This window comes from Hyperolius riggenbachi, chromosome 10 (assembly GCF_040937935.1).
Source record: "Hyperolius riggenbachi isolate aHypRig1 chromosome 10, aHypRig1.pri, whole genome shotgun sequence".
NCBI lineage: Eukaryota > Metazoa > Chordata > Amphibia > Anura > Hyperoliidae > Hyperolius > Hyperolius riggenbachi.
In genome coordinates this window covers 11,005,382-11,027,549 of record NC_090655.1, presented here as the reverse complement: position 1 = coordinate 11,027,549, position 22,168 = coordinate 11,005,382, and the positions used below count along the sequence as shown (strand labels likewise).

General features: G+C 47.9%; 1 protein-coding gene across 2 annotated transcripts in view; it reads left to right on the top strand.

The window, feature by feature from the left end:
• LOC137536062 (alpha-2-macroglobulin-like) overlaps positions 1–22,168 on the top strand; it is a 98,623-nt gene that overhangs the window by 47,525 nt on the left and 28,930 nt on the right. The window contains exons 15-24 of one of the 2 annotated variants that reach the window (XM_068258034.1): positions 1,634–1,783; positions 3,910–4,080; positions 5,307–5,460; positions 7,633–7,708; positions 9,621–9,852; positions 12,014–12,137; positions 13,151–13,269; positions 14,930–14,981; positions 15,996–16,079; positions 16,202–16,378. In XM_068258034.1, the coding sequence (XP_068114135.1) occupies positions 1,634–1,783; positions 3,910–4,080; positions 5,307–5,460; positions 7,633–7,708; positions 9,621–9,852; positions 12,014–12,137; positions 13,151–13,269; positions 14,930–14,981; positions 15,996–16,079; positions 16,202–16,378 (1,339 nt within the window). Of the gene's footprint in view, positions 1–1,633; positions 1,784–3,909; positions 4,081–5,306; positions 5,467–7,632; positions 7,709–9,620; positions 9,853–12,013; positions 12,138–13,150; positions 13,270–14,929; positions 14,982–15,995; positions 16,080–16,201; positions 16,379–22,168 lie in introns of both variants that reach the window. The other variant, XM_068258033.1, reaches the window with a different exon arrangement.

Below are 22,168 nucleotides of genomic sequence, written 5' to 3'. Positions count from 1 at the left end.
AACCTTTCTTTTTTTAGAGTTAATGTACTTGTAAACTTTTTTGGGTTAGATTTGATATCCTTAGCGATTTGTTTTTCAGCTTCAATCTTTGCCTGCCTAATTTCTTTTTTACAATTTTTATTGCACTCCTTATAATTGCTTAGTGCAGCCTCGGTCCCCTCCTGTTTTAAGACCTTATAGGCATTCTTTTTCCTCTTCATTTTATCTTTAACCTTTCTATTCATCCATATGGTCTCTTAAATCCAAAGATGACCACTTGCCTGCTGATCCCCCCCCCCCCCCCCCCCCCCCGGCCTTTAATGCTTGCTGAATTACTGAGCTGAGACCAGTCTGCAGCTATGACTCTTATGGCTGTATGCTTGTTCCATGTGTGCAGTCTAAAACCACTCCAGTACAAAATGTCAGCTTGACAACCAAGCAACTGGCTTTCTGTAAGAGTAAGATGACAGCCTACATAGTTTGCAATCTTTATAGATTAACTCCAACCAGGAGCAGGAGAAACTCCAGATATGTCTTCTAATTGCTTTGTTACTGTTCGTCTTCTAATTGCTTTTTTACTGTCAGACCGGAATGGAGAAACAGGGTTAGACCAGTTTGCAGCAATACAGACACTGGACCAAGAAATATGGTGCTAATAAAGTTTGACGAGTGTATCGCTGACAATGCAACTGTGCAACCACATGCACAGCACTATAAACAATCCAGGTAAGCAGTGACATATCCAATGACAATGAGGCAAACCACATGCATACACACCTTAACAGAGCAATTGCTGTGCAATACACAAAGGACCCTATCTTGCTAAATATGTACAGGAAATGTACAAAAGGGAGCAGTCAGAACAGAATACAGATTCAAGCAACAAACCAATCGCAGTACAAGGAGCAGGCAAGAATTTGGGTCAGACAGAATATACAGAGTTCAGCAACAGGGAGGCAAATGCAGATATCAAGGCAAGCAACAGGATTATGGCAATTAGTAGGAGGAAGAGGCAGTTGTTATATAGTCCAGGTAATGTACATTTGATGGATTGCAAAAATTCAGGGCTGCTCAAAATCCAGAGCTCTCTGCTGGTGGCACAATGGAAGTCTATGAAAGTCCAGGTCAAAGCTGCATCCACCAGCAGGCAGAAAGTGGCACAACATGGTTCCTGACAGTAACTAGTATAACTCAGAGCCGGGACAAGGCCCTCCAGCACCCAAGGCTGAGACACCAAAGTGCGCCCCTCCATCCCTCCCACCCCAGCCGTCACACACTGATTGCTATTAGACTAAGAGGGCCACAGGGCCCACAACCTCCCAACACCTTAATATCTAGTTATCTGGCTTGCAGTCACTGCTATGTATCCCCTTTTCTTATTTCTTTCTGCTTCAAACACAATTAGGAATGACAGCTGAATTCTGCGCCCCTCCTACACTGCGCCCTGAGGCTGGAGCCTCTCCAGCCTATGCCTCGGCCCGGCCCTGGTATAACTTTCAACTCATGTCTAGTTTTCAAGTTGAGGCAAACTAATGGCACAAACTTTCAACTGTTTGCAAAGAAACATTCAGTTTGGCTTTAGAGTGCATCTTTGAAAACAAAGTCATCTCGGTGTCTTTGCAACAATTTTCAGTGTTCGTTCTTGTCCTTCCAGGTTTCTGCTAACTTCTCTGAAGAGATCGGAACTCCTGGCTCCAGCATCGATTTGAATATAATGGCAACCCCAGAATCCATGTGCTTCACCCGTGTCTTTGATTCCAGCCTCCTGCTTATGGAACAGGGTCAACCCATCACTCCTGCTTTGGTATGGCATTGCTGGGGTTGAGGATGGGCTCTTTGATTTGTGGGTGGATGTGTTGAGGCAGGGTTATTCAGGGACTTGAGCTCTTCCTTGATGGGTCTGATTTGGGTCTACAGAATTTGGGCAGGGTGTCAAAGGAACCATGAATGTTGGCTATGGGTCTCTACTTAGGAATAGGCTCCAGTCAACCTTCAGTGAGATGTAAACACTGAGTCAAAGCCTAATCGGCATTAACTTCTGTTAATGCAGGTGTGCAGCATCCATTACTGTGTAGTGTCAGGTCATGTGACAGGAGGTACAGTACAAAGAAAATTGAGTACTTTGAGGTGGTCTTCAATTAGCAATGTGGAACCAAATTGCTACTAGTGTTTTAAGATAACAGGAAGGTCTTTGCCCAGGCCAGATGACAATGCATAACCTGACAAGGCGGAGACAAGAGGCTGCATTTCCCATGTAGCCATTTGCTGGTCTGTTGTGGTCCTCCTGGAGATGCGTTTCAACCAGAGTTGGGGGGGGGGGGGGGTTGGAGATGGTACTACTGACCCCAGGGCCCTGATGCAGACTTTGGACCCGTCTTATGTTAAATGTGCTCCCCTCCCACCCCAATATGGAGTGGGTGCCCCAGTATAGGTAGCCAGGTGGAGGGGGGTGCAGGGGTCATCAGTCTTTGTCAGGAGCCACACGCTACAAGATGTGTATTTCTGCACAGAGATGAAGCCTGCTTTGATCACACAAATGACGCTCTGCCCTCAACTGCTATAATCTCTGCTTAACCATGGTAAGCTCCACCCCTGCCTGGGACACTGGGGTGAAGAGGCTCCAGACAGGAAACCTAATGTGGCAATTCCATCAGTTGTGTGGGAGCAAGTAAGATGGTGTCTCCCTAAAAGCTTCCTCCCTCCCCAGGGCCTGCAGTGACCTTCCATCCCAGCAGCCAGAGTCACCTTTCCCTCACCCAGCAGCAGGGCCGGGCCGAGGCATGGGCTGGAGAGGCTCCAGCCTCAGGGCGCAGTGTAGAAGGGGCGCACAATTCATTCAGCTGTCATTCCTAATTGTGTATGAGGCAGAGAGAAATAAGAAAAAGGGATACATAGCAGTAACTGCAAGCCAGATAACTAGATATTAAGGTGTTGGGGAGGTTGTGGGCTCTGTGGCTAATAGCAATCCGTGTGTGACAGCTGAGGTGGGAGGGGATGGAGGGGCACACTTCGGTGTCTCCGCCTTGGGTCCTGAAGGACCTTGTCCCTGCTCTGCCCAGCAGTACCCCTCCTGTACCCAGCAGCCACCCACATGGACATCTAACACCCATCACCCACTGTGACTTCTACCTCCCCTGCAACCGCACTGACCTGTGACCTTTCCCCCACCCCCTGTCAGATTGCTCCTCAGCACCCACTGCAAGCTTGCACAAACTGGACCTTACCACCCACTGCATCGGAGCACCACTGCACTTACTGCAATTTAGCACCTACCAATGCTAGCAACTATTGAATATTGGCAACCACTTCTTTGCCTAAAAGGAGATTGTATACTGATCAAGAGGGACAGAGGTCCCAGTAATGATGGGTGCCTACATCTGGCTCCACTGTCTACTCTAATAGTGGTCACCTATCAGTGGCGTAGCTAAAGAGCTGTGGGCCCTGATGCAAGTTTTACAATGGGGCCCCCCAAGCACTCTGTACACAACAATTGATACGGCGCACCAAAACCTGCCAATGGCAACTACAGTAACAGAGGTGCAAGAGGGGGATGGGGAGCAGTTTGTTATTGATTACTGCTATTTAAAGCATCTATAGAAGTGATTATTACCAGCACAGGACCAATAGAGCGAATACTGATGTTCAGGGAGGGCCCTATGGGGCCCCTCTGGCCCAAGGGCCCCGATGCGGTCGCAACCTCTGCTCCCCTATTGCTACGCCCCTGTCACCTATCACTGCTGCTTTGAGGGTGGTAGAGCAAAAAACAGATGCATCAGGCAGACTGCCCTGCCAACCTACTAAGAGATGGGGCGCTGTAGGACAGGACTGGGAAATCTTGGGCAGGTAAATCAACACTTCTGTACCCAGTTAGGCCATCTACTGAATAAAAATTAAAATGCTCAGACTTTAGGATTTTTTTTTCTCCTACAGGTGTATAACAGTCTTCAGTTTCCCAGCCTGCATGGTTACATCCAAGCGGGGTATAATGTCGCTCCTCCTAATCCTTCATGTATTGACACCAATGAACAGATCCAGTACAAAGGTTTCTATTGGCAGCCGGTTGCCTTTCCACAAGAGGAAGACACTAGGAAACTTCTCAGAGTAAGTAGAAGTCCATGTGTATTACTGATTGCATTCTTCTGCAGCCAAGATTCAGATGTGAAAATTGCATGCTCATGCAAATTTGCATTGCATTCTATTGAATGGAAACCTAAGCACAGCAGTGTATTGCTATGGGTCTGAGTTGAAAAAGCAAAAAAAAGTGCACCTAGTGGAAACGTGCCCTTGTGCGTACACGTGCATATGTATGCTTTTCACAACAGCAGCCAATTAATGGAGAGCACACTGCAATTTTTTTTCGCCATACAGAAATGTAGTGTTACTAGCCTATTGATAAGAAAGGGCCTGGTCCTTAAGTGGTTAAGATGAGTTCTCATTTTGGCTGATCTGTGCTGCGTGGGCTCTTCAGCCCACAGCACAGATCAGATAACAGGCATGGCGATTTTATTTTATTTTATTTTTCCCCACTGGGTTATGACCTGCTGGCGGGGTCCAATCGCCGCCGCTCTGTGGCCGAGCGGGGGGAGGGGGCTCCTCAACCCCCCCCCCCCCTCCACAGCGATTCCCAGCCTCCCTGTCCTTCCCTCCCCTCCTTCCTATGGGCAGCACAGGACGGCGATCAGTCCTGCACCGCCTCTGATAGAAGCCTATCAGATGCCAGCGATCACCGGCCAATCAGAGGTCGGGGATCGCCGATCTCCTCCTTTACGGAGTTGCTGCGCAGCAAACACCGGGGATTTCTTCCCCGCGTGTTCACATTTAGCCTGTAAGCCGCGATCAGAGGCTCGCAGGCTGTTCATGGAGACGCCCTCCGTGAACTGATGTGGAGACGCGGTTCCATGTAAATCCACTTACGACCAGCCGCCGCCTACTGGCGTTAGGCGGTCGTTAAGAGGTTAACCACTTGAGGACTGCAGGCTTGCACCTCACCCCAGGGCCCCTGTAGCTATACCCCAGGGACTGGCCCTGAGCAGTACAGTCAGGCAATGTGCATTGTTTAAACTGTTAGCTTCCATATCACTCACTTTAGTTGTCCATTATGTGGTTTTTGGTGTTTGAAAAAGAACAAAAAAAAAAAAAAAAAGGTGAACCCCGCCTGATGGAGTCACTGGCTGCATAGCTTTTTGGATTCACATACCCTTACTGACCTTGAGTGGCTTACAACTTGTATCTCCCTAGAACTAGTCAGATATTACAATTTTTTTTTTTTTTATTTAGAACATTGGCTTATTACAAAAAAATAAAATCGTGTTTACTCCCATTTTCAGGGGATCGGCCTGCATCTAATCACTAGTACACCCTACGAACAACCTCAGCTGTGCTCCCAGCCACTGCCCTTCCTGGGGGTTGACCGAGAATCTCTTCGGCTAGGAGAGGGAGCTGTGGAAAGTCTTCATGCATCAGCATCTATATTAGCATCTGGTACAGGCAAGAAACTACAATTATGCGGTTTTGTATCTGCCCTAGTCATAGTTATGAATGCATGTTAATGTCTAAAAGTATGTGTATACATTTATGTTTTTCTTTCTCTAAGTATTTGTCAGCTAAAAAGACTGTATGGGATAAAACATAAAATGGCTGAAAATTGTATTTTTAACCTCCTTTGGGGGCAATGCATTATGGATATTTGCTGCATTATGGGTATTCAGTGTCAGGCCAATGGAAAACCTACCATTGCCTCTTGTTTTGCAAAGTACAAAATTGCTCCCTTTGAAAATACCACTAAGATTTCTTGGGTATTTAAATACATTAAAAACATATTTCTTATTCACTCAAACTATAAAGCTTGTGGAAAGCAAAAAAAACTTTTCTGGCTTTATATTTCCAACGGAAGGCATTGGCATGTGATAACTTGTCTGACACAATACCGGGTGGGGTGGGTTAGGGGCACAATTTTACCACCTCCATGCAGTATGAGGCCCAACTGATTTTAATATAAACAGATTAAGAGGTACTGTAAGATTGAGGTATTATAACTGGATGTATATGCACTACACTGATCAATGAGAAGCAAATATTTGCATGTAAAGAGCGCCGTGAAAGGTCCCAACTTAATAACTAAATTGCACCATTATTGAAATCTGAGAACGATAAACCTACCGTAGTTAACGTCAATATCTTTTCATTGTCTTTACAATGGTATTTATCGGTAACTATCGTTACGTAATTTAACAATACAGCTTAACCCAACTCTAACCTCACACAGAACACTCCCCTGGTGTTCCCTAAAACTAACCGCTGCTCGGGTGTTGCCTAACCCTAACCACTCCCTCTGCAGAAACTCCCTTTTACACATAGTAACTATGTCAACATAAAATCTGTACATCTAAACTAAATGGGACAAACAAGATCGTTGCAAGCTTCTAAAACTATGACATACTTCAAAAACTATAATGTTCACAATATTTATCACTGCGCACTTTTTCTGAATTTTTTTTTTCCGCCGTATTAACGATAAGTGCATTAAAGTTTATGGCGGTGCCATTTTTGTCTCCCCTCAGCCGGCACCCTCTTTTGCTGCAGTTCATGCAGGATTATGTACTTATATATGCAGCTTGAAACTGGAATAATTTAAACCAGGGTGGGACTTGATTGATCCATTTTCAAGATGCATATATTTGCATAAAAATGTACATCATCCTGCATGAACTTGGAAATATTCATCTCATTGATCATCCCTCCCTAGTAACCAGGGTAAGAGCTGTAACCTCTGCTGCTGGTCACCCCTTGTTCTTGCTACTAGAATCTGTCTGCTAGGATGTATCATCCCTGCCTGCCGGCCACGACTGCTTCCCGACCCTGCTGCCTGCAGGCCACTATGATCTACCTCCTCGCTGTCCGTACCTGATGAAATATTGTAACATGGAATGAATGAGAGAAGGGTCCAGCAGGTTTTCCCAGTGCAGAGCTCAGACTTCTGATGGCAGCCCTGGTACATGCATGCTAAAAAGCCGTCTGGAAATCTGGGTGCCCAGTAATGCCAATAGTAAAATATTAGTTAATACATGTTTTACTATGGTTAAAGCCAACTCCACTCGCAACCCTCCTGCCTAATGCCTTCACACGTTTCTGCAAAGGAGAAAAAAACACATTTTTCGCACCTATAGAAATATCTGTATTTGGGTGTGTGCTACTTTAACATGTGACCCAATTTCCACTCTGGTGCCCTAATACCAATAGAATACACTGGTGGCGCCCAATTACTCAATTAGCCGCATGTGCCCAAATGTATTTCTTTGGCCCTGGCTGGGAAACATGCATAGTTGGGGGGGAAAAAAAACAGAATGACCTTCTCATTGGTGTCCCTTCAATATCCCTGACCTCCCCCTATGCACCTTGAAAATGGACAAAGGTCTTTTTGGTAATTCAAGGCAGAGGGGTTGGAGAAGGTTGCTGGTGGGCACCTTGACACCCTAGACCCAAGTACCTGCCTAGGTTGCCTGTTGGATGATCATGTTCTGCCTACAGACACTGCTTAATCCTGTCTGCTCAACTATTTGCCTGTCGCTGATCCATTCCTGTCTAATGGCCAGGCTTTCCTTTCCCTTCAGTGTGTTTTTTTTTTTTTATATAGAACTTCTGTTTTTTCTGCAGGCAATGTCGCTGCTGTAAAGGAAAGTATTCGGACAGATTTCCCAGAGATGTGGTTTATTGGGGCTGCACATGTCGAGTAAGTGAGATCTGTCTGTCTATTGTCACTCTAGGTAACCTATAAATGAAAATTGAAGTAAACCACTAGGGTTTTTTTTTTTTTTTTACCAATTGGGGAAACGCCAATCAATTTTTTTTTTTTTTATTTTGCCATGCACAGCTGGGCCGTTCTCTGAATTGGGTTTGGCACATTGATTAGGCACAGTGAAAGTACTACAACATTGGAAGTAAAACAAACACAGATATACAGAGGATGTGCTACAAAGATGGACAGTAATAGTGGTACAACCAATAGCAGGACTAACGGTGAAACAAAGCAGCATACGTAGTCAGGTGTCAGTCAGCTGACAGCTATGGCCTAAGGGGGGGGGGTAATTTGACCTCTGGGGGAGTAGATCAGACAGTTCAAGAGTGACAGCTGTGTGGGGGAAAAAGTTCATACACCTTGTAGTCCTAGCAGGGATGGCCTGGAACATCTGGCCCAATTTGAGTAGTCTGAAAAAGCTATGGCCTGGTTGGGAGAGGTCTCCAGCAAACGACTGACTCAATGGTGGTGGTGTGAAAGGACTTCAGAAGTTCCTGGGACATACCAAACTCTTTAGTTAAAGGAAGTCTTTGCTGCACCTTCTGATTTGTAGATGGTGTTGGCCCTCCCAGGTCATCTGGAGGGTGGGTACCCTTGTGACTTCGGTGCCATCAATCTAGATTGGGGGGTGGGTCAGTGGCATTCTTTCTGAAAGCAATGACCATCTCAATGATTGTTGTTGTTTAGGACTAGCCTGTTCTCTCTGGACCAATTAGTGTCTACTTCATGGCGATAGATGCCCCTATCATCATTCCTGCACAAGTTCAATGTAGATGAGGACAGTCACTTGAGCTATGTGTGCATAATTTGACAGCACATGAAATAGCTGATGAGCTCTCCTTGTAGCTCTGGTGTAAACCTGAGCCAGGACCCCACAACATTGAGATGTGGGAGGAAACCAGAGAGAACCCACACAAACTCCTCCCAAAAATACAAAAATGCTTTCTCACAATATTGACCTTGACTGGGCCAGATTTGTATTCCTCACTGCCCAAAGTGACAGAAGCTGTGCCATGTGCTGCTCAATTATGTAGACTTCAGTATAGTCAGATGACTCCACCCCCCAAATGGCAGTATAGGTAGCAAGGTGACCTTTCCCCAGTGTAGCCTGCTGCCCATCCTCCCTTGATCCTGTGGTGCCCTATGGCTTAAATCCAGGCCTTTGTCCTTGTATTGTTGCTATTGCAGACAGTCAGTGACCTAGTGACATGACTATTTACTCTGTAAAGTGCTGCAGAAGATGTCGGTGCTGTATAAAGAACTGGCACCGAACGTTGTAGTATTATGCTCTCTAGAATTAGGTGAAACCAATGAGATATAGATATATTCATAGTTGTGTGGGTTTTTGTTTTGTAACCTGGGATCAGTTGCTCCATTGTCTCATTTTCTGCTCAGGTCGTGCTATAGGAACACTTTAGAGCTGCTCAATGAAATAATTTTGACTTGCACACTTTAGTCCGACCCTTTGAATGTGTGCAAATTGGCGGCAGGGGCAGTCATTTAACCTCAGTCCCCAGGCTGTCTGTAATGTGCATGTTAGAATTCATGGCATCTGGCTGACTGTAGGCCCCTAGACTCTCTCCAGGCCCCAGGCAACTGCCTAGGTTTGCCATGTGGATGAACTGTATCTGATCTAGGTGTAAATATATGTACTGTCCCTCTAGATTGTAAGCTCACAAGGGCAGGGCACTCAGTTTGTCTTGGAATTATACATATATTGTCAATTACCGTATATTGGGTTAAACAATTGTCTATGCACATTGTTACTACAGCACCATGGAATATGTTGGCGCTTTATAAATTAAATTATGCTGTCTCACGTGTAAACCTTTGTGGCTCATTTCAGGGACAGTGGCATAGCTTCAGTAGCCCTCACAGTGCCGGGCACCATCACCACATGGAAGAGTGACGCTCTGTGCCTCTCCAACCAGACCGGTTTAGGCATGACCAAATATCCAGCCAACTTCACCGGCTTCCAAAAAGCCTTTGTTGACCTCTCTATGGCAGATTCCATCACTCGTGGAGAAGTCCTGGTCTTGGTGGCGGCTTTTGCCAACTACATGGACAAATGTGCCAAGGTGACCACTTACACTTTTTATTTTCCATAGAGCACATGGTTGCCTTAGAGAAAAGTTGGTGGGATATGGCACAGCATCTCTACTGTGAGTCTACATTAAAGTGGACCTGAACTCTTGCACAGTGGCATAGCTAAGAGCTATGGGTCCCGGTGCAAGTTTCACATTGGACCCCTCTATAAATAACAAATGAGTTTGCCAAAACCTGGGAAGGATAAGCGCTTAGAAATGAGGGAAAAACAAACCTTAGCTTGGAAGGGGCTGCCATAAATTTCTCTAAGATTTACAGTCCAGGGTGGGGGGGGGGGGGTGAGAAGGAGTGGCTCAAGTCATGAAGTCTGACCAGCTATACACTGTTCAGCTAAGCTTGAGTTGTAAAGTGGAGCGGATTCTGTTAAAATGTTTACCTTACTGGATCAGAAATTGTCTACAACCAGTCAGATTGCCCAGCAAGCACATGGTGATCCATGTTCCCCTACACCCCTGGCATTAAACTGAAGCTTGTATGATCAGGAGATAGAAATGTCTCATCACACACCAAGGAAAAGGAAAATACATGGAGCTCTGGAATTCTGACTGTGCAGTAAAGCAGGGCGGATTCCAAGCAGGAGAAATGATTGATTTTGTCATGCAGACTCTCATCTCTCCCTAGGTCCTGCCGGCCTTTTATCCTTATGCTTTTTCAGCGCCCTAGGCCGTGACCTTTCCGGAAATCTGGCCCTGACTTTGTTAGCGGTGCCCTGAAGGGGATGGGGAACAGCTTGTAAATCATAATATTCAAAGCATCTCTATAGAAGTGATTACAAACACAGGGCCAATCAGGAGCGAATACTGTGGTTGAGGGAGGGACCTATGAGGCCACTCTGGCCGAAGGGCCCCGATGTGGTCGTAACAGCTATTGCTACACCACTGCTCTTGTACAGGACAAAAGGAAAACACAAATGCACGCTGTATGTATTTAGTCTGTCTAAATTTCCCCCTCAAAAAAATAATCTGGTAGTGTAATACACGGGGCAGCTGCAGCGAACAGCGGCCGTCCATCCGGCGTCTAGGACGCCGAGGACGAAACGTTCATTCGTGCAGGGGGTCGCTGTGTTGCGCGCGCGCACAGATGGGACCTTTATGCGGGAAGGAAGCCCGTTAGCTGACCTGCTGGTCGGCTGACGTCAGTCTCACGGCGCCCAGGATTGGCTGATGGAAGGGGGCGTGCCAGTGGGGGTCTCCTCTGCTTCTTAAGCCTCCGGGCTTCATTCACACGCTGTCTGCTGTCATGAATACTCTGCGTGTTAGCGTTAAGACCTTAGACTAGATCCCAGGTGTTGATGCCAAGGACTTCACACCTAGACTAGGATATTGCTTTATATGGATCTCCTGTGTATGATTCTTAGCTATTACTCTGACCCTGATCCTGCTTTCTGATCCTGTACTTTTTGCCTATCTGCCTCCTAGTTGCCAAACCTCTGCCTAATTACCGTTTACTCTCCTGCCTCACGATTCTGTACCGATACTTGCCTCTGTTGCCGTACCTTGTCTGCCTGACCATTCTACTCACCGGTGGGCCCTCACCACTGGTGAGGTGTGAGCTCCACCAGCTCCTCTGGTGAAGCGGATCTGCTAGGCTGCAGTACAGCCTTGATCACTCGCTCCTCTGGTGTTCGCTTGGCTGCAGTACATTCTGAATCACCCGCTCCTCGGAGATTCAGCTTTTTCAGTATTGTTTCTCCAGCTTGCTGGAGCTTGTACCTTAGTGCACGGTCAGTGTACTGATATACCTCACCAGCCCCTCTGGTGAGGTCTCATTAAACTATTAGTTACGGTTGCACCAAATCACTACACACTCAGCTCCTTGTCTGCTATACTGGTATTATTGGTGATTCTGCAGATCACACATAATCAGACATCTGAGCTACGACACAAGACCGTTACAGATAGTAATTTGATCTGTGAGCTCAGAAATCTCCTCTGCCACAGCTAAGCCGCTAACTTGCAAAAACAGGATGTTGAAAGCAGTAAGTAGACACTGTTACAGCTGATGAAAATATTGTAGTAAATCTGCAAAGGTTTGTTTAAAGGTTGTTATGCTGTTTATCATAGAGCAGCGAGGAAGTTCTGAGTTCAGGTCTGCTTTAAAGCTGGTCTTTTTTTTTTTTTTTTTTTTTTGCAGGTACAAATTGACTTGGCGCCTTCCAATGACTACACTGCGGAGGCTGTGGATCAGGAAGCTGTGAAATGTGTGTGCTCACATCAGAGAGTCTCCTTCTCCTGGAATATAAAGGCAACCTCTTTAGGTACAGCATTTAATATGAACTATTATGGCACTCCGTACTTCTGCAAAAACTGTGGCCCAGGGTGTGGTTAGAGGTGTGATTCCTCAGAAGATGCAATGGACTGTAGTGTCTGCATGAACTGCTCTCATAGGTCTTGTGATGAGTAGAACATACCTGTGACTGCAGGGCTGGTTCTAGACTTTTTGCTGCCGGAGGCAAACGTGCGAGGATGCCGTCCCCTATAGGTAGTAAAATTGCCCCCCAGTATAGGTAGCCTGGCGGGGGTAGCAGCCAGCAAGGGGGAGTAGCAGGCACAGCGAATGGGAGGGGGTTTGTCTGCCTGCCCACCCTCAACTGGGGCTCCCCGTCTATGATGCCCCTCCCTCCAGCTATTTGCTCAGTAACTACCGTCAGGCAGCGGGGAGAGCAGACTCTCCTACTTCCTGTATCCACACTGGGTTCCACCGCTCGCGTTGCTTCCTACAATGCCGCACTTCGGTGGGCAGTATTGCAGAAAGTGACTAGCAGTAAAACTACCCTTCCCCACTGCTGTCCTCTGCTACCCCTCCAGCTCGGTGCCCCCCTCCCCACCCAACAGTCAGGCGAGTCCAGGGCCGGGCCGAGGCATAGGCTGAAGAGGCTCCAGCCTCAGGGCGCAGTGTATGAGGGGGCGCAGAATTCATTCAGCTGTCATTCCTAATTGTGTTTGAAGCAGAAAGAAATAAGAAAAGTGGATACATAGCAGTGACTGCAAGCCAGATAACTAGAGATTAAGGTGTTGGAGGGGAGGCGGGGGCTGGGGCGCCTCTTAGTCTAATAGCAATCAGTGTGTGACGGCTGGGGTGGTAGGGATGGAGGGGCGCACTTTGGTGTCTCAGCCTTGGGTGCTGGAGGATCTTGTCCCGCCTCTGGGCGAGTCCCACCCCTCACTTCCACGGCCTGAGAAACCTGCCACACCCCGCCTCATGGACAACCCGAGGCTGCGTGACTACTGTCGTGAAATATGTAATGATACAATTGTCTAAACCCTGCAGGTGTGTTAAATGTTAGTGCGACGGGGGAAACTATCCATGTTGGTGAATCGTGTGATGGAAGTGATGAACCGAATGCCACACACTACAAGGACACCATTGTGAAGACCTTCACTGTGCAGGTTGGTGGTCTCCTCCTACATTCTGGCGGGTGGCATGACTTGGGCAGGGGCTAGCCAGCAGTGATCAGAGATGCTAGTGCCAGCTTCACTCACATTGCAAGCAGCTTGGGATTGGGTCTATTGGAATCGGCAGGTAGTGCATCTGAGTGGCCAATGGCAAGTTGTATGCCATATGAAAATTTTAGATGCAATCCTGGGTGATCATTTCACTGACCATGTTTAAAGGATACCCGAAGTGACATGATAGACATGTCTATGTACAGTGCCTACTGCCTAGCACACAAATAACTATGCTGTGTTCCTTTTCTTCTTTCTCTGCCTGAAAGAGTTAAATATCAGGCAAGTGGCTGACTCAGGCCTGAGTCAGAAAGGAAGTGACTACAGTGTGACCCTCACTGATTCCCCTTTTTATCGTTCTTGCTCCCAGAAGCCATTTTCTGCTAGGAAAGTGTATTTATAGTTGGAATTTCTGATCAGTGAGGGTCACACTGTAGTCACTTCCTGTCTGACTCAGTACTGAGTCAGCCACTTGCATACCTGATAATTTTCTCTTTCAAAGTAAAAGAACACAGCATAGTTATTTATGTGCTAGGCACTGTACATACACATCTATCTAGGGGCGTAACTAAGAGCCCCCGGGCCCCCCTGCAGAAATTGTGAGCGGGCCCCCCCTGTGGCCCGCTCGTGGCTGTTTTTGGGGGCTGGAGGGGTCGCACCATAAGGGGAAAGCTATGGCCACAGTCGGTGGGGAGGGGGAAGGTCCCCCCTCACCTCGGGCTTTCCCCTCTGTGCTCCCCTCCAGCTTCAATTGCTATACAAGTGCAGAGGATTGAGCGGCGCAGCATGGGCTGCATCTCCTATTGTTGCGCCCATGCATCTATCTCATCATGTCATGTCACTTTGGGTATCCTTTAAGGGCTCAGACACCCTAAGCTCTTTTCTGAGAGTTTGCGACTTGATTAGCGCTTTCTGAGCACTTTTTAAACTCTCCCATTCACTATGCGATCGTAGTGATTTTTACCACGATTTTAATGCATTTTTACACATGATCGCACAATCCTGGCATTTCTCTGAAATTGGCTCCTATTCACTTTAAAAATTGCAGAACATTTTTAAAAAGCGCTCAAATTGCTAATTGCAAATGCTCGGAAAGGTGCATAGTGTCTGAGCCCTAAAGACAGCTCTTTCCCTGTAAATCTGGGTTAATGAGGTTCTGGCTGCATGTTAATGCACGTGACTGCACACAGCTAATCAAATATGATCCCTGAGACTTGAATACAAGAACATTCAGTAGTGAGTGTGCAGACAGATTCCCCTAATAGTTGAAGTCTAAAGGATATATGCATTACCAGGCCAGATAAACCTCACTGGCTCAAACTCTGTCTACAACAACAAATCCTTATAAATGCTAAAGTACAGGTCTAAGGTAAATAAAAGCTACTTACCTGGGGCTTCCTCCAGCAGCTTCCTCAAGCAGCTCACCCCAGGCACCTGCCTGTTTGGTCTAGCCTAAAAATGGCAGTGAGCAGTTGCCAGGCAGTGCCAGTTGCCAGTTTGAGAGGCTTTTCAATGCCTATCAACTGCCCATGGAAAAGGGCCCTTAAATCTTGCCCTGTCTTCAATAAGATTTTGTTGACTTCTTTCTTCTTCCTCATTAAAGGCTGAAGGAATCCACCAAGAAGCAACCCAAACGGACTTTATCTGTTCAAAAGGTAAGTGCAACCAACTACTAAAATGCCCTCCTGCTCCTTAACCTCTTGAGGACTGTAGGCAGATTTCTCTGTGCCTCCCAGGGGGACTGCTGTCACACAGCCGTCCCCAGTACAGCGCTGCCATAGATCACAGCTCTGTACAGTGTAAATAGACGGCTGCTTTGCCGTCTAACAGTCTCCTAATGGCAATCGCCGCTGGGAGACTGAGTGGAGATGCTTGCAATCTCCTGCAACACCCCGCCCCAGGACTTGACTCCAACTGGCGTTAGGCGGTCCTGGGGCTGTCGCTACGTTAACTCCCATTGGTGGCGTGGTCGGCAAGAGGTTAAGCCTGGTACATGCTTTCAATTATGACTTGCCAAACACTGATCAATGTTACCACCTCATGTAGTATTTGGCTCAACGGATATTGAATACTATAAGCCGATTGTGTAGGTACATGGAAGTGGTGAAATTGGTCCGTGACTGGCAAATCCTATGTGTACCAGGTTTTACCTGGAGTGGGTCATCAGTCATTTAATCTGCCCAGGGTTATGGACCAATGCATTTTCAACAACTCTTGAGGCTGCATTCAGTGGTGCATTGCTGCATAAATGCCTCTTGCGTTGCTTGCCTCAATGCAAAACCTATGCAAAGTTGGGTGCGGCATTGTAACACTGCACATTTTGTGGCTATTATGCACCACATGCAGTGCAGGCAAAGCATACATTGACTGTACGTGATGAGATGAGCATCCTGCAGCACCGCTCTTCAGTTTTACAGGGAATGCAATGGCCACTGAACCTTGCCTAGGGGCCTGTACACACTGAAAATTGTGAAACGCAGTGTGATTGCTGTTTTGTTTGTTGTTTTTTTTTTTTTTATTATTTTTTTTTTCTCCCCCCTCCTCCCAACCAGTTTGAAGTAGATTAGAATTATAGATTCGTTTTTTTTGGTCTAGACACGTCATTAACACTTTCAGTGACTGGGAACAAACAGAACTTCTCAATGTTCATGAATACTGTCTTGTCACAGGTGTGGATGTATCCGTCCAGGTGAGCGTTGACCCAACTGTGGAGTACGTGGAGGGTTCACTCCAGGCCAAGGTTCAAGTCATTGGTAAGTGGAGATGGGTATACTGACTGGGTTGGCAAGGGTCCACTCCTAAACCTGAGATTTGTAGCTAGATATAATTTGGTGGTTTGCATGAGATTCTATCTTCACTTCTGTATTGTTTGCAGGAGACCTCTTGGGCCGGGCATTGACCAATCCCGAGTCTTTGATTGTTGAACCCACAGGATGCGGGGAGCAGAATCTTGCCACACTGATGCCAATACCGCGTGTTACAGACTTTTTGAATCTGACTGGACGTCTGACTGATAAGATGAGGGCACGTGCGGTGGCCAACATGGCCATGGGTAAGTGTGGTGCTTCAGTAGCCTAGCTTCACCTTAGTTATGCATTTTGAAGGTTTGACCTAGTGTTGGGTGAACAGTGTTCGCCACTGTTCGGGTTCTGCAGAACATAACCCTGTTCGGGTGATGTTCGACCGAACACCTGATGGTGTTCGGCCAAACCGTTCGGCCATATGGTCGAACTAAGAACGCATGGCCGAACGTTCCCCGACCGTTCGGCTAGCGCTGTGATTGGCCGAACGGGTCACGTGGTTCGGACCCGAACGCGCTCTGATTGGCCGAACTGGTCACGTGGTTCGGGTAAATACCCGATCCACGTCATTTCTCCGCCATTTGTCTGTGGGTTTAGCTTTGGGTAGGCAGGCAGGGTAGTTCTCTCCAGCCAGGCTAGCCAGGGTCCCCCCAGTCATTGTGTCTCTGCTGGGAACAGTAGTACACCGCTCACCCGCCACTGTATAGCATTGTGCTCTGTGTCGCTGCTGGGAATAGTAGTACACCACTCACCCACCACTGTATAGCATTGTGCTCTGTGTCGCTACTGGGAATAGTAGTACACCGCTCACCCACCACTATATAGCATTTCTGTACTGCCACTGTACTGCTGCCAGTCAGCGTATACTTTAAGGATAAGTGAAATGAAGAAGAAATCCTGTGAAAGAGGGAGGGGCAAGGGAAGAGGTGTTTCCCCTGACAGTTCACGTACAGGCCACAGTGGAGCACCGAAGAAAACCCACTCAATACCGCCCATGTTGTCCAGGAAATCAACCCTCACAAATCCAAAAGAACAGGACCAGATAATTAATTGGATGACCTCTCAAGCATCCAGCAGTGGGTTAAGCAGCACCAGCACATCATGCACGAGGTCCGAGTCCTCAGCCAGTTACAAGGAGCCAGTGGGCACAAAGCTGACACAACCGGCAGCGACACCACACACAACTGCCAAATAACCAGTCTGAAGAATTTACTCAGGACACAATGGGGTATTCGACACTGAGTCCGTAAGGACAGGCCCTATAAATGAACAGAGTTTGTAGCTCCTCTTCAAATAGACTACTAGTCAGATTAGAGTGCCCACATAAGGCGACCCTAATTGTGGAGATATGAGTATCATCAGTAACCATTAGCAGTGGAGGTCTTCGCTTATCCCCCACTCAGGCAATTGGTCCCGGTGGTGTAGCTATTCCACATGTGGTTTAATCTCACACAACAAAGGGGACGATTGTGATACTAATGCTCAGTCATAGTGACCTGGTGCACCAGACCTGCATAGTTGGAGTTGTACACAATCTGTCACCTAATGGCTGCTAGAGGATGATTGTGAAGTGCTATATTTACAAAGTGCTGGTATATAGTAGTTCTGACATGTTTCACCCTCACGGCTTTTTCAAAGAAGTGCTGTACATATATACATTTGTAAACAGTGCAACCCCCACCAACAAAAATTCCCCCAGCAAGAGGCCCCAGTTAGAGCTGAAGCACCCTATTCGGTGCTTGTTTAAATACTCTGAGGATAATTAGACCACTCACGTGGGCGGATACCTGCATGTTATACAGTATGCTGATTCCATGGCATGATTCAGTCGTGGTGCGTCTGTTTGGCAATCCATTCCAGGCCCTGTGTCGAGCGTGGACGGCGTTGGGGCGTGCGCTCGCCGCCATTGTGGTGACTCATTGATACTTCCGGCAAACGGAGGCGTCACATCCGGGCGCGCCGCATCCATGGTAACAAAGGACGCGACCATGCGTAATGTCTAAGACGCGTCCACCTCCTAGCGTCATCACCATAAACATAAACATGTGCCATGGTAACCTGGGGACGCATACTTCTAGCGGTGGTAATGTATCCATCCACACGCCATAATGCGTAATCCAGCGCCACCCAGTGTGTATCCTTATCATGGCACGTAATGCAGATGATACAAGCGGTGGTGATGCATTTATCCACCGCCAGAATACGTACTCAAGCGCCACCCAGTGTATGTCCGTGTCAAGACAGTAGTACCACTGGGCATCCTAAATGTGATAACACACCGCTTGCATCATTTTTTCTGCCAATCCTTCAGACTACCAATAGTGGACTGTTGAACCACCATGCCAACTCAAATTTAGTCTGAAGGATTGGCAGAAAAAACAGAAAAAATGATGCAAGCGGTGTGTTATCACATTTAGGATGCCCAGTGGTACTACTGTCTTGACACGGACATACACTGGGTGGCGCTTGAGTACGTATTCTGGCGGTGGATAAATGCATCACCACCGCTTGTATCATCTGCATTACGTGCCATGATAAGGATACACACTGGGTGGCGCTGGATTACGCATTATGGCGTGTGGATGGATACATTACCACCGCTAGAAGTATGCGTCCCCAGGTTACCGTGGCACATGTTTATGTTTATGGTGATGACGCTAGGAGGTGGACGCGTCTTAGACATTACGCATGGTCGCGTCCTTTGTTACCATGGATGCGGCGCGCCCGGATGTGACGCCTCCGTTTGCCGGAAGTATCAATGAGTCACCACAATGGCGGCGAGCGCACGCCCCAACGCCGTCCACGCTCGACACAGGGCCTGGAATGGATTGCCAAACAGACGCACCACGACTGAATCATGCCATGGAATCAGCATACTGTATAACATGCAGGTATCCGCCCACGTGAGTGGTCTAATTATCCTCAGAGTATTTAAACAAGCACCGAATAGGGTGCTTCAGCTCTAACTGGGGCCTCTTGCTGGGGGAATTTTTGTTGGTGGGGGTTGCACTGTTTACAAATGTATATATGTACAGCACTTCTTTGAAAAAGCCGTGAGGGTGAAACATGTCAGAACTACTATATACCAGCACTTTGTAAATATAGCACTTCACAATCATCCTCTAGCAGCCATTAGGTGACAGATTGTGTACAACTCCAACTATGCAGGTCTGGTGCACCAGGTCACTATGACTGAGCATTAGTATCACAATCGTCCCCTTTGTTGTGTGAGATTAAACCACATGTGGAATAGCTACACCACCGGGACCAATTGCCTGAGTGGGGGATAAGCGAAGACCTCCACTGCTAATGGTTACTGATGATACTCATATCTCCACAATTAGGGTCGCCTTACGTGGGCACTCTAATCTGACTAGTAGTCTATTTGAAGAGGAGCTACAAACTCTGTTGTTCATTTATAGGGCCTGTCCTTACGGACTCAGTGTCGAATTATTTATTTCCCTTCTTGTAACTCGGAAAGTGTATGATCACAATGGGGTATTCGCAGGAGCTATTCCCAGCCCAACAAACTTCCACCTTTCAAAGGTCAATGGAACAGCCAGAAATGTTGTGCCCGGATTCACAACCATTTACTGTGGGAAATGCACCGCGCACTGAAATGCAAGGCGAGTCCGAGGACTTTGAAACCCAAATCCCAGAGCAAGTTGGGCAGGAGGGGTTTCAATTGCAGGAGGTCGGCCGAGAAGATCTGGAAGACGACGTTGGAGTGAGCTGCGCAGAGGTTGTTCTGGGGAGCTCTACTCCACGGCGGCGACCCACAATCACATATGACGAGTTTGAGGAGATGGAAGAGGAGGGTATGGACAATGTGGACACAGACCCAGATTTTGTATGTGAAGGAGAACATCGCCGTCGTAGCAGCACAGATGAGTCTGTTGAAGAACCCACTGCTGCACCAGTTCGCCTTGTGCCACAAGGTAGGCGGCGCGAAATTTCAGGCACCACAAGCGTGGAAGTTCAAGTGAGACGCAAAAGAGGCGCAAACAGAAATCGCCAGCAAGGCAGGTGCTCCAAAGTCTAACCTTTCTTTGAAGACTGCAGTGAGGATGGTACCATGGTGATTTGCAAGGTGTGCAAGACCCGCCTGAGCAGGGGGAAAAATATTAACAACCTCTCCACCACCAGCATGACCCGCCACATGGTATCCAAACATCCCACTCTGTGGGCAAACGCGGCAGGACAGGGTACCAGCAACACTGCCTCCCTTGGGGTCACCAGACTCACCACCAGACCCTCCTCAGCAGCAGCAGTAGCCCAGCCATTGCGTGGTTCACAACCACATTCACAAACATCAGACGATGCTGACACTGTCACTTTCCGGAATAGTGCTCTTGAGGTCTCCCAGTCTTCATCAAACACAACAACCAACAGCCGTTCAGTGTGCAGCCCTACGGTTCAGTTGTCTGTCTCGGAGATCTTTGAGCGCAAGAGGAAATTGCCAGCAAATGACCCCCGGGCCGTGGCAGTAACAGCCAGCATAGCCAAGCTTCTGGCCTGCGAAATGCTGCCATATCGAGTGGTGGAGACAAACGGCTTCAAGGGCATGATGTCAGTGGCCATCCCACGTTACGTGGTTCCCAGCCGCTACCACTTTGCCGTGCCTGAGTTGCATGAGCACGTGGTCAGCAAAATAACCCAAAGCTTGAAGAATGCTGTTGCCTGCAAGGTTCACCTCACCGCTGACACCTGGACGAGTGCGTTCGGCCAGGGTCGATACATCTCCCTTACCGCGCACTGGGTGAACCTTGTGGAGCCTGGCAGCGATTCCTCACCTGCTACGGCGCGGGTGTTGCCCACGCAGCAAACAGCTGCACCGCCGTCCCTCCCACTGGATAACAGCAGCACCTACCTCTCTGACTCCTTCTCCTCCAATGCATCTCAAAGCTGTACCTCATCCGGAAACGCTAACCCAGCAGCAGTAGGATCGTGGAAGCAGTGCAGCACAGCTGTTGGCATGCGTCAGCAAGTGTTGCTGAAGCTGATCTGCCTTGGGGATAAGCGGCACACGGGAGGAAATTTGGAGGGGAATAAAGGAACAGACGGATTTGTGGCTGGCACCGCTGGACCTGAAACCGGGCATAGTTGTGTGTGTGTGATAATGGGAGTAATCTCATTCACGCTTTAAGGTTGGCTAAGCTGACACACATCCCTTGCCTGGCGCATGTGATGAACCTAGTAGTTCAGCGGTTCCTGAGGACATACTCAGGCGTGGCCGATCTTCTGTTGAAGGTGCGACAAGTGGCCAAACATTGTAGAAATTCCAGTACGGCTTCGGGGGCACTCGCCAAGATGCAGGAGCGCTTCAATCTCCCCCACCATCGCTTGCTGTGTGGTGTCCCTACGCACTGGAATTCTACGCTGCACATGCTAGCCCGCTTTTGCGAGCAGAAGAGTGCAGTGGTCCAGTACATGACGGCGCAGTCCCGAGGCACATCCGGACAGCTGCCAAGCTTCTGTGGATCCGATTGGGCCAACATGTTGGACCTCTGCCAAGTCCTCCAAAATTTTGAGCAATCCACGTTGCTTGTGAGCAGCGACAACTTTTCAGTCAGCATTACCATACCACTGCTGTTTCCTTGATTTTCAACATTGACTGCTTCAGTAAACAGCTGTCATGATGCAACTGGGGGAATCTGAAGGAGAAAACGATCAGCGTGATACCAACATCAGGCCATCTGCCTCAGGAAACGCTGGCCCCAGCAGCTATGACTAAGAGGAGGAACAGCTGGAGTTGGAGCAGGAATTTCATGCCACCACTGACGAGGGCCAGAGCGGTGCACGTTGGACTTCCACAATTCAGCGCGAATGGTCAGCAGAAGCAGACAAGGAAGAAGGTGATGACTATGATGCATCACAACTATCACAACACTCACAAGAGAATGAGGATTCTGGCAGGACTCTGGCACACATGGCTCAATTCATGCTAGACTGCATTGAACGTGACCCACGCATTGTGCGCGTTCTGGACAACACCAATTACTGGGTTTATACCCTTCTGGATCCACGGTACAAACACAATG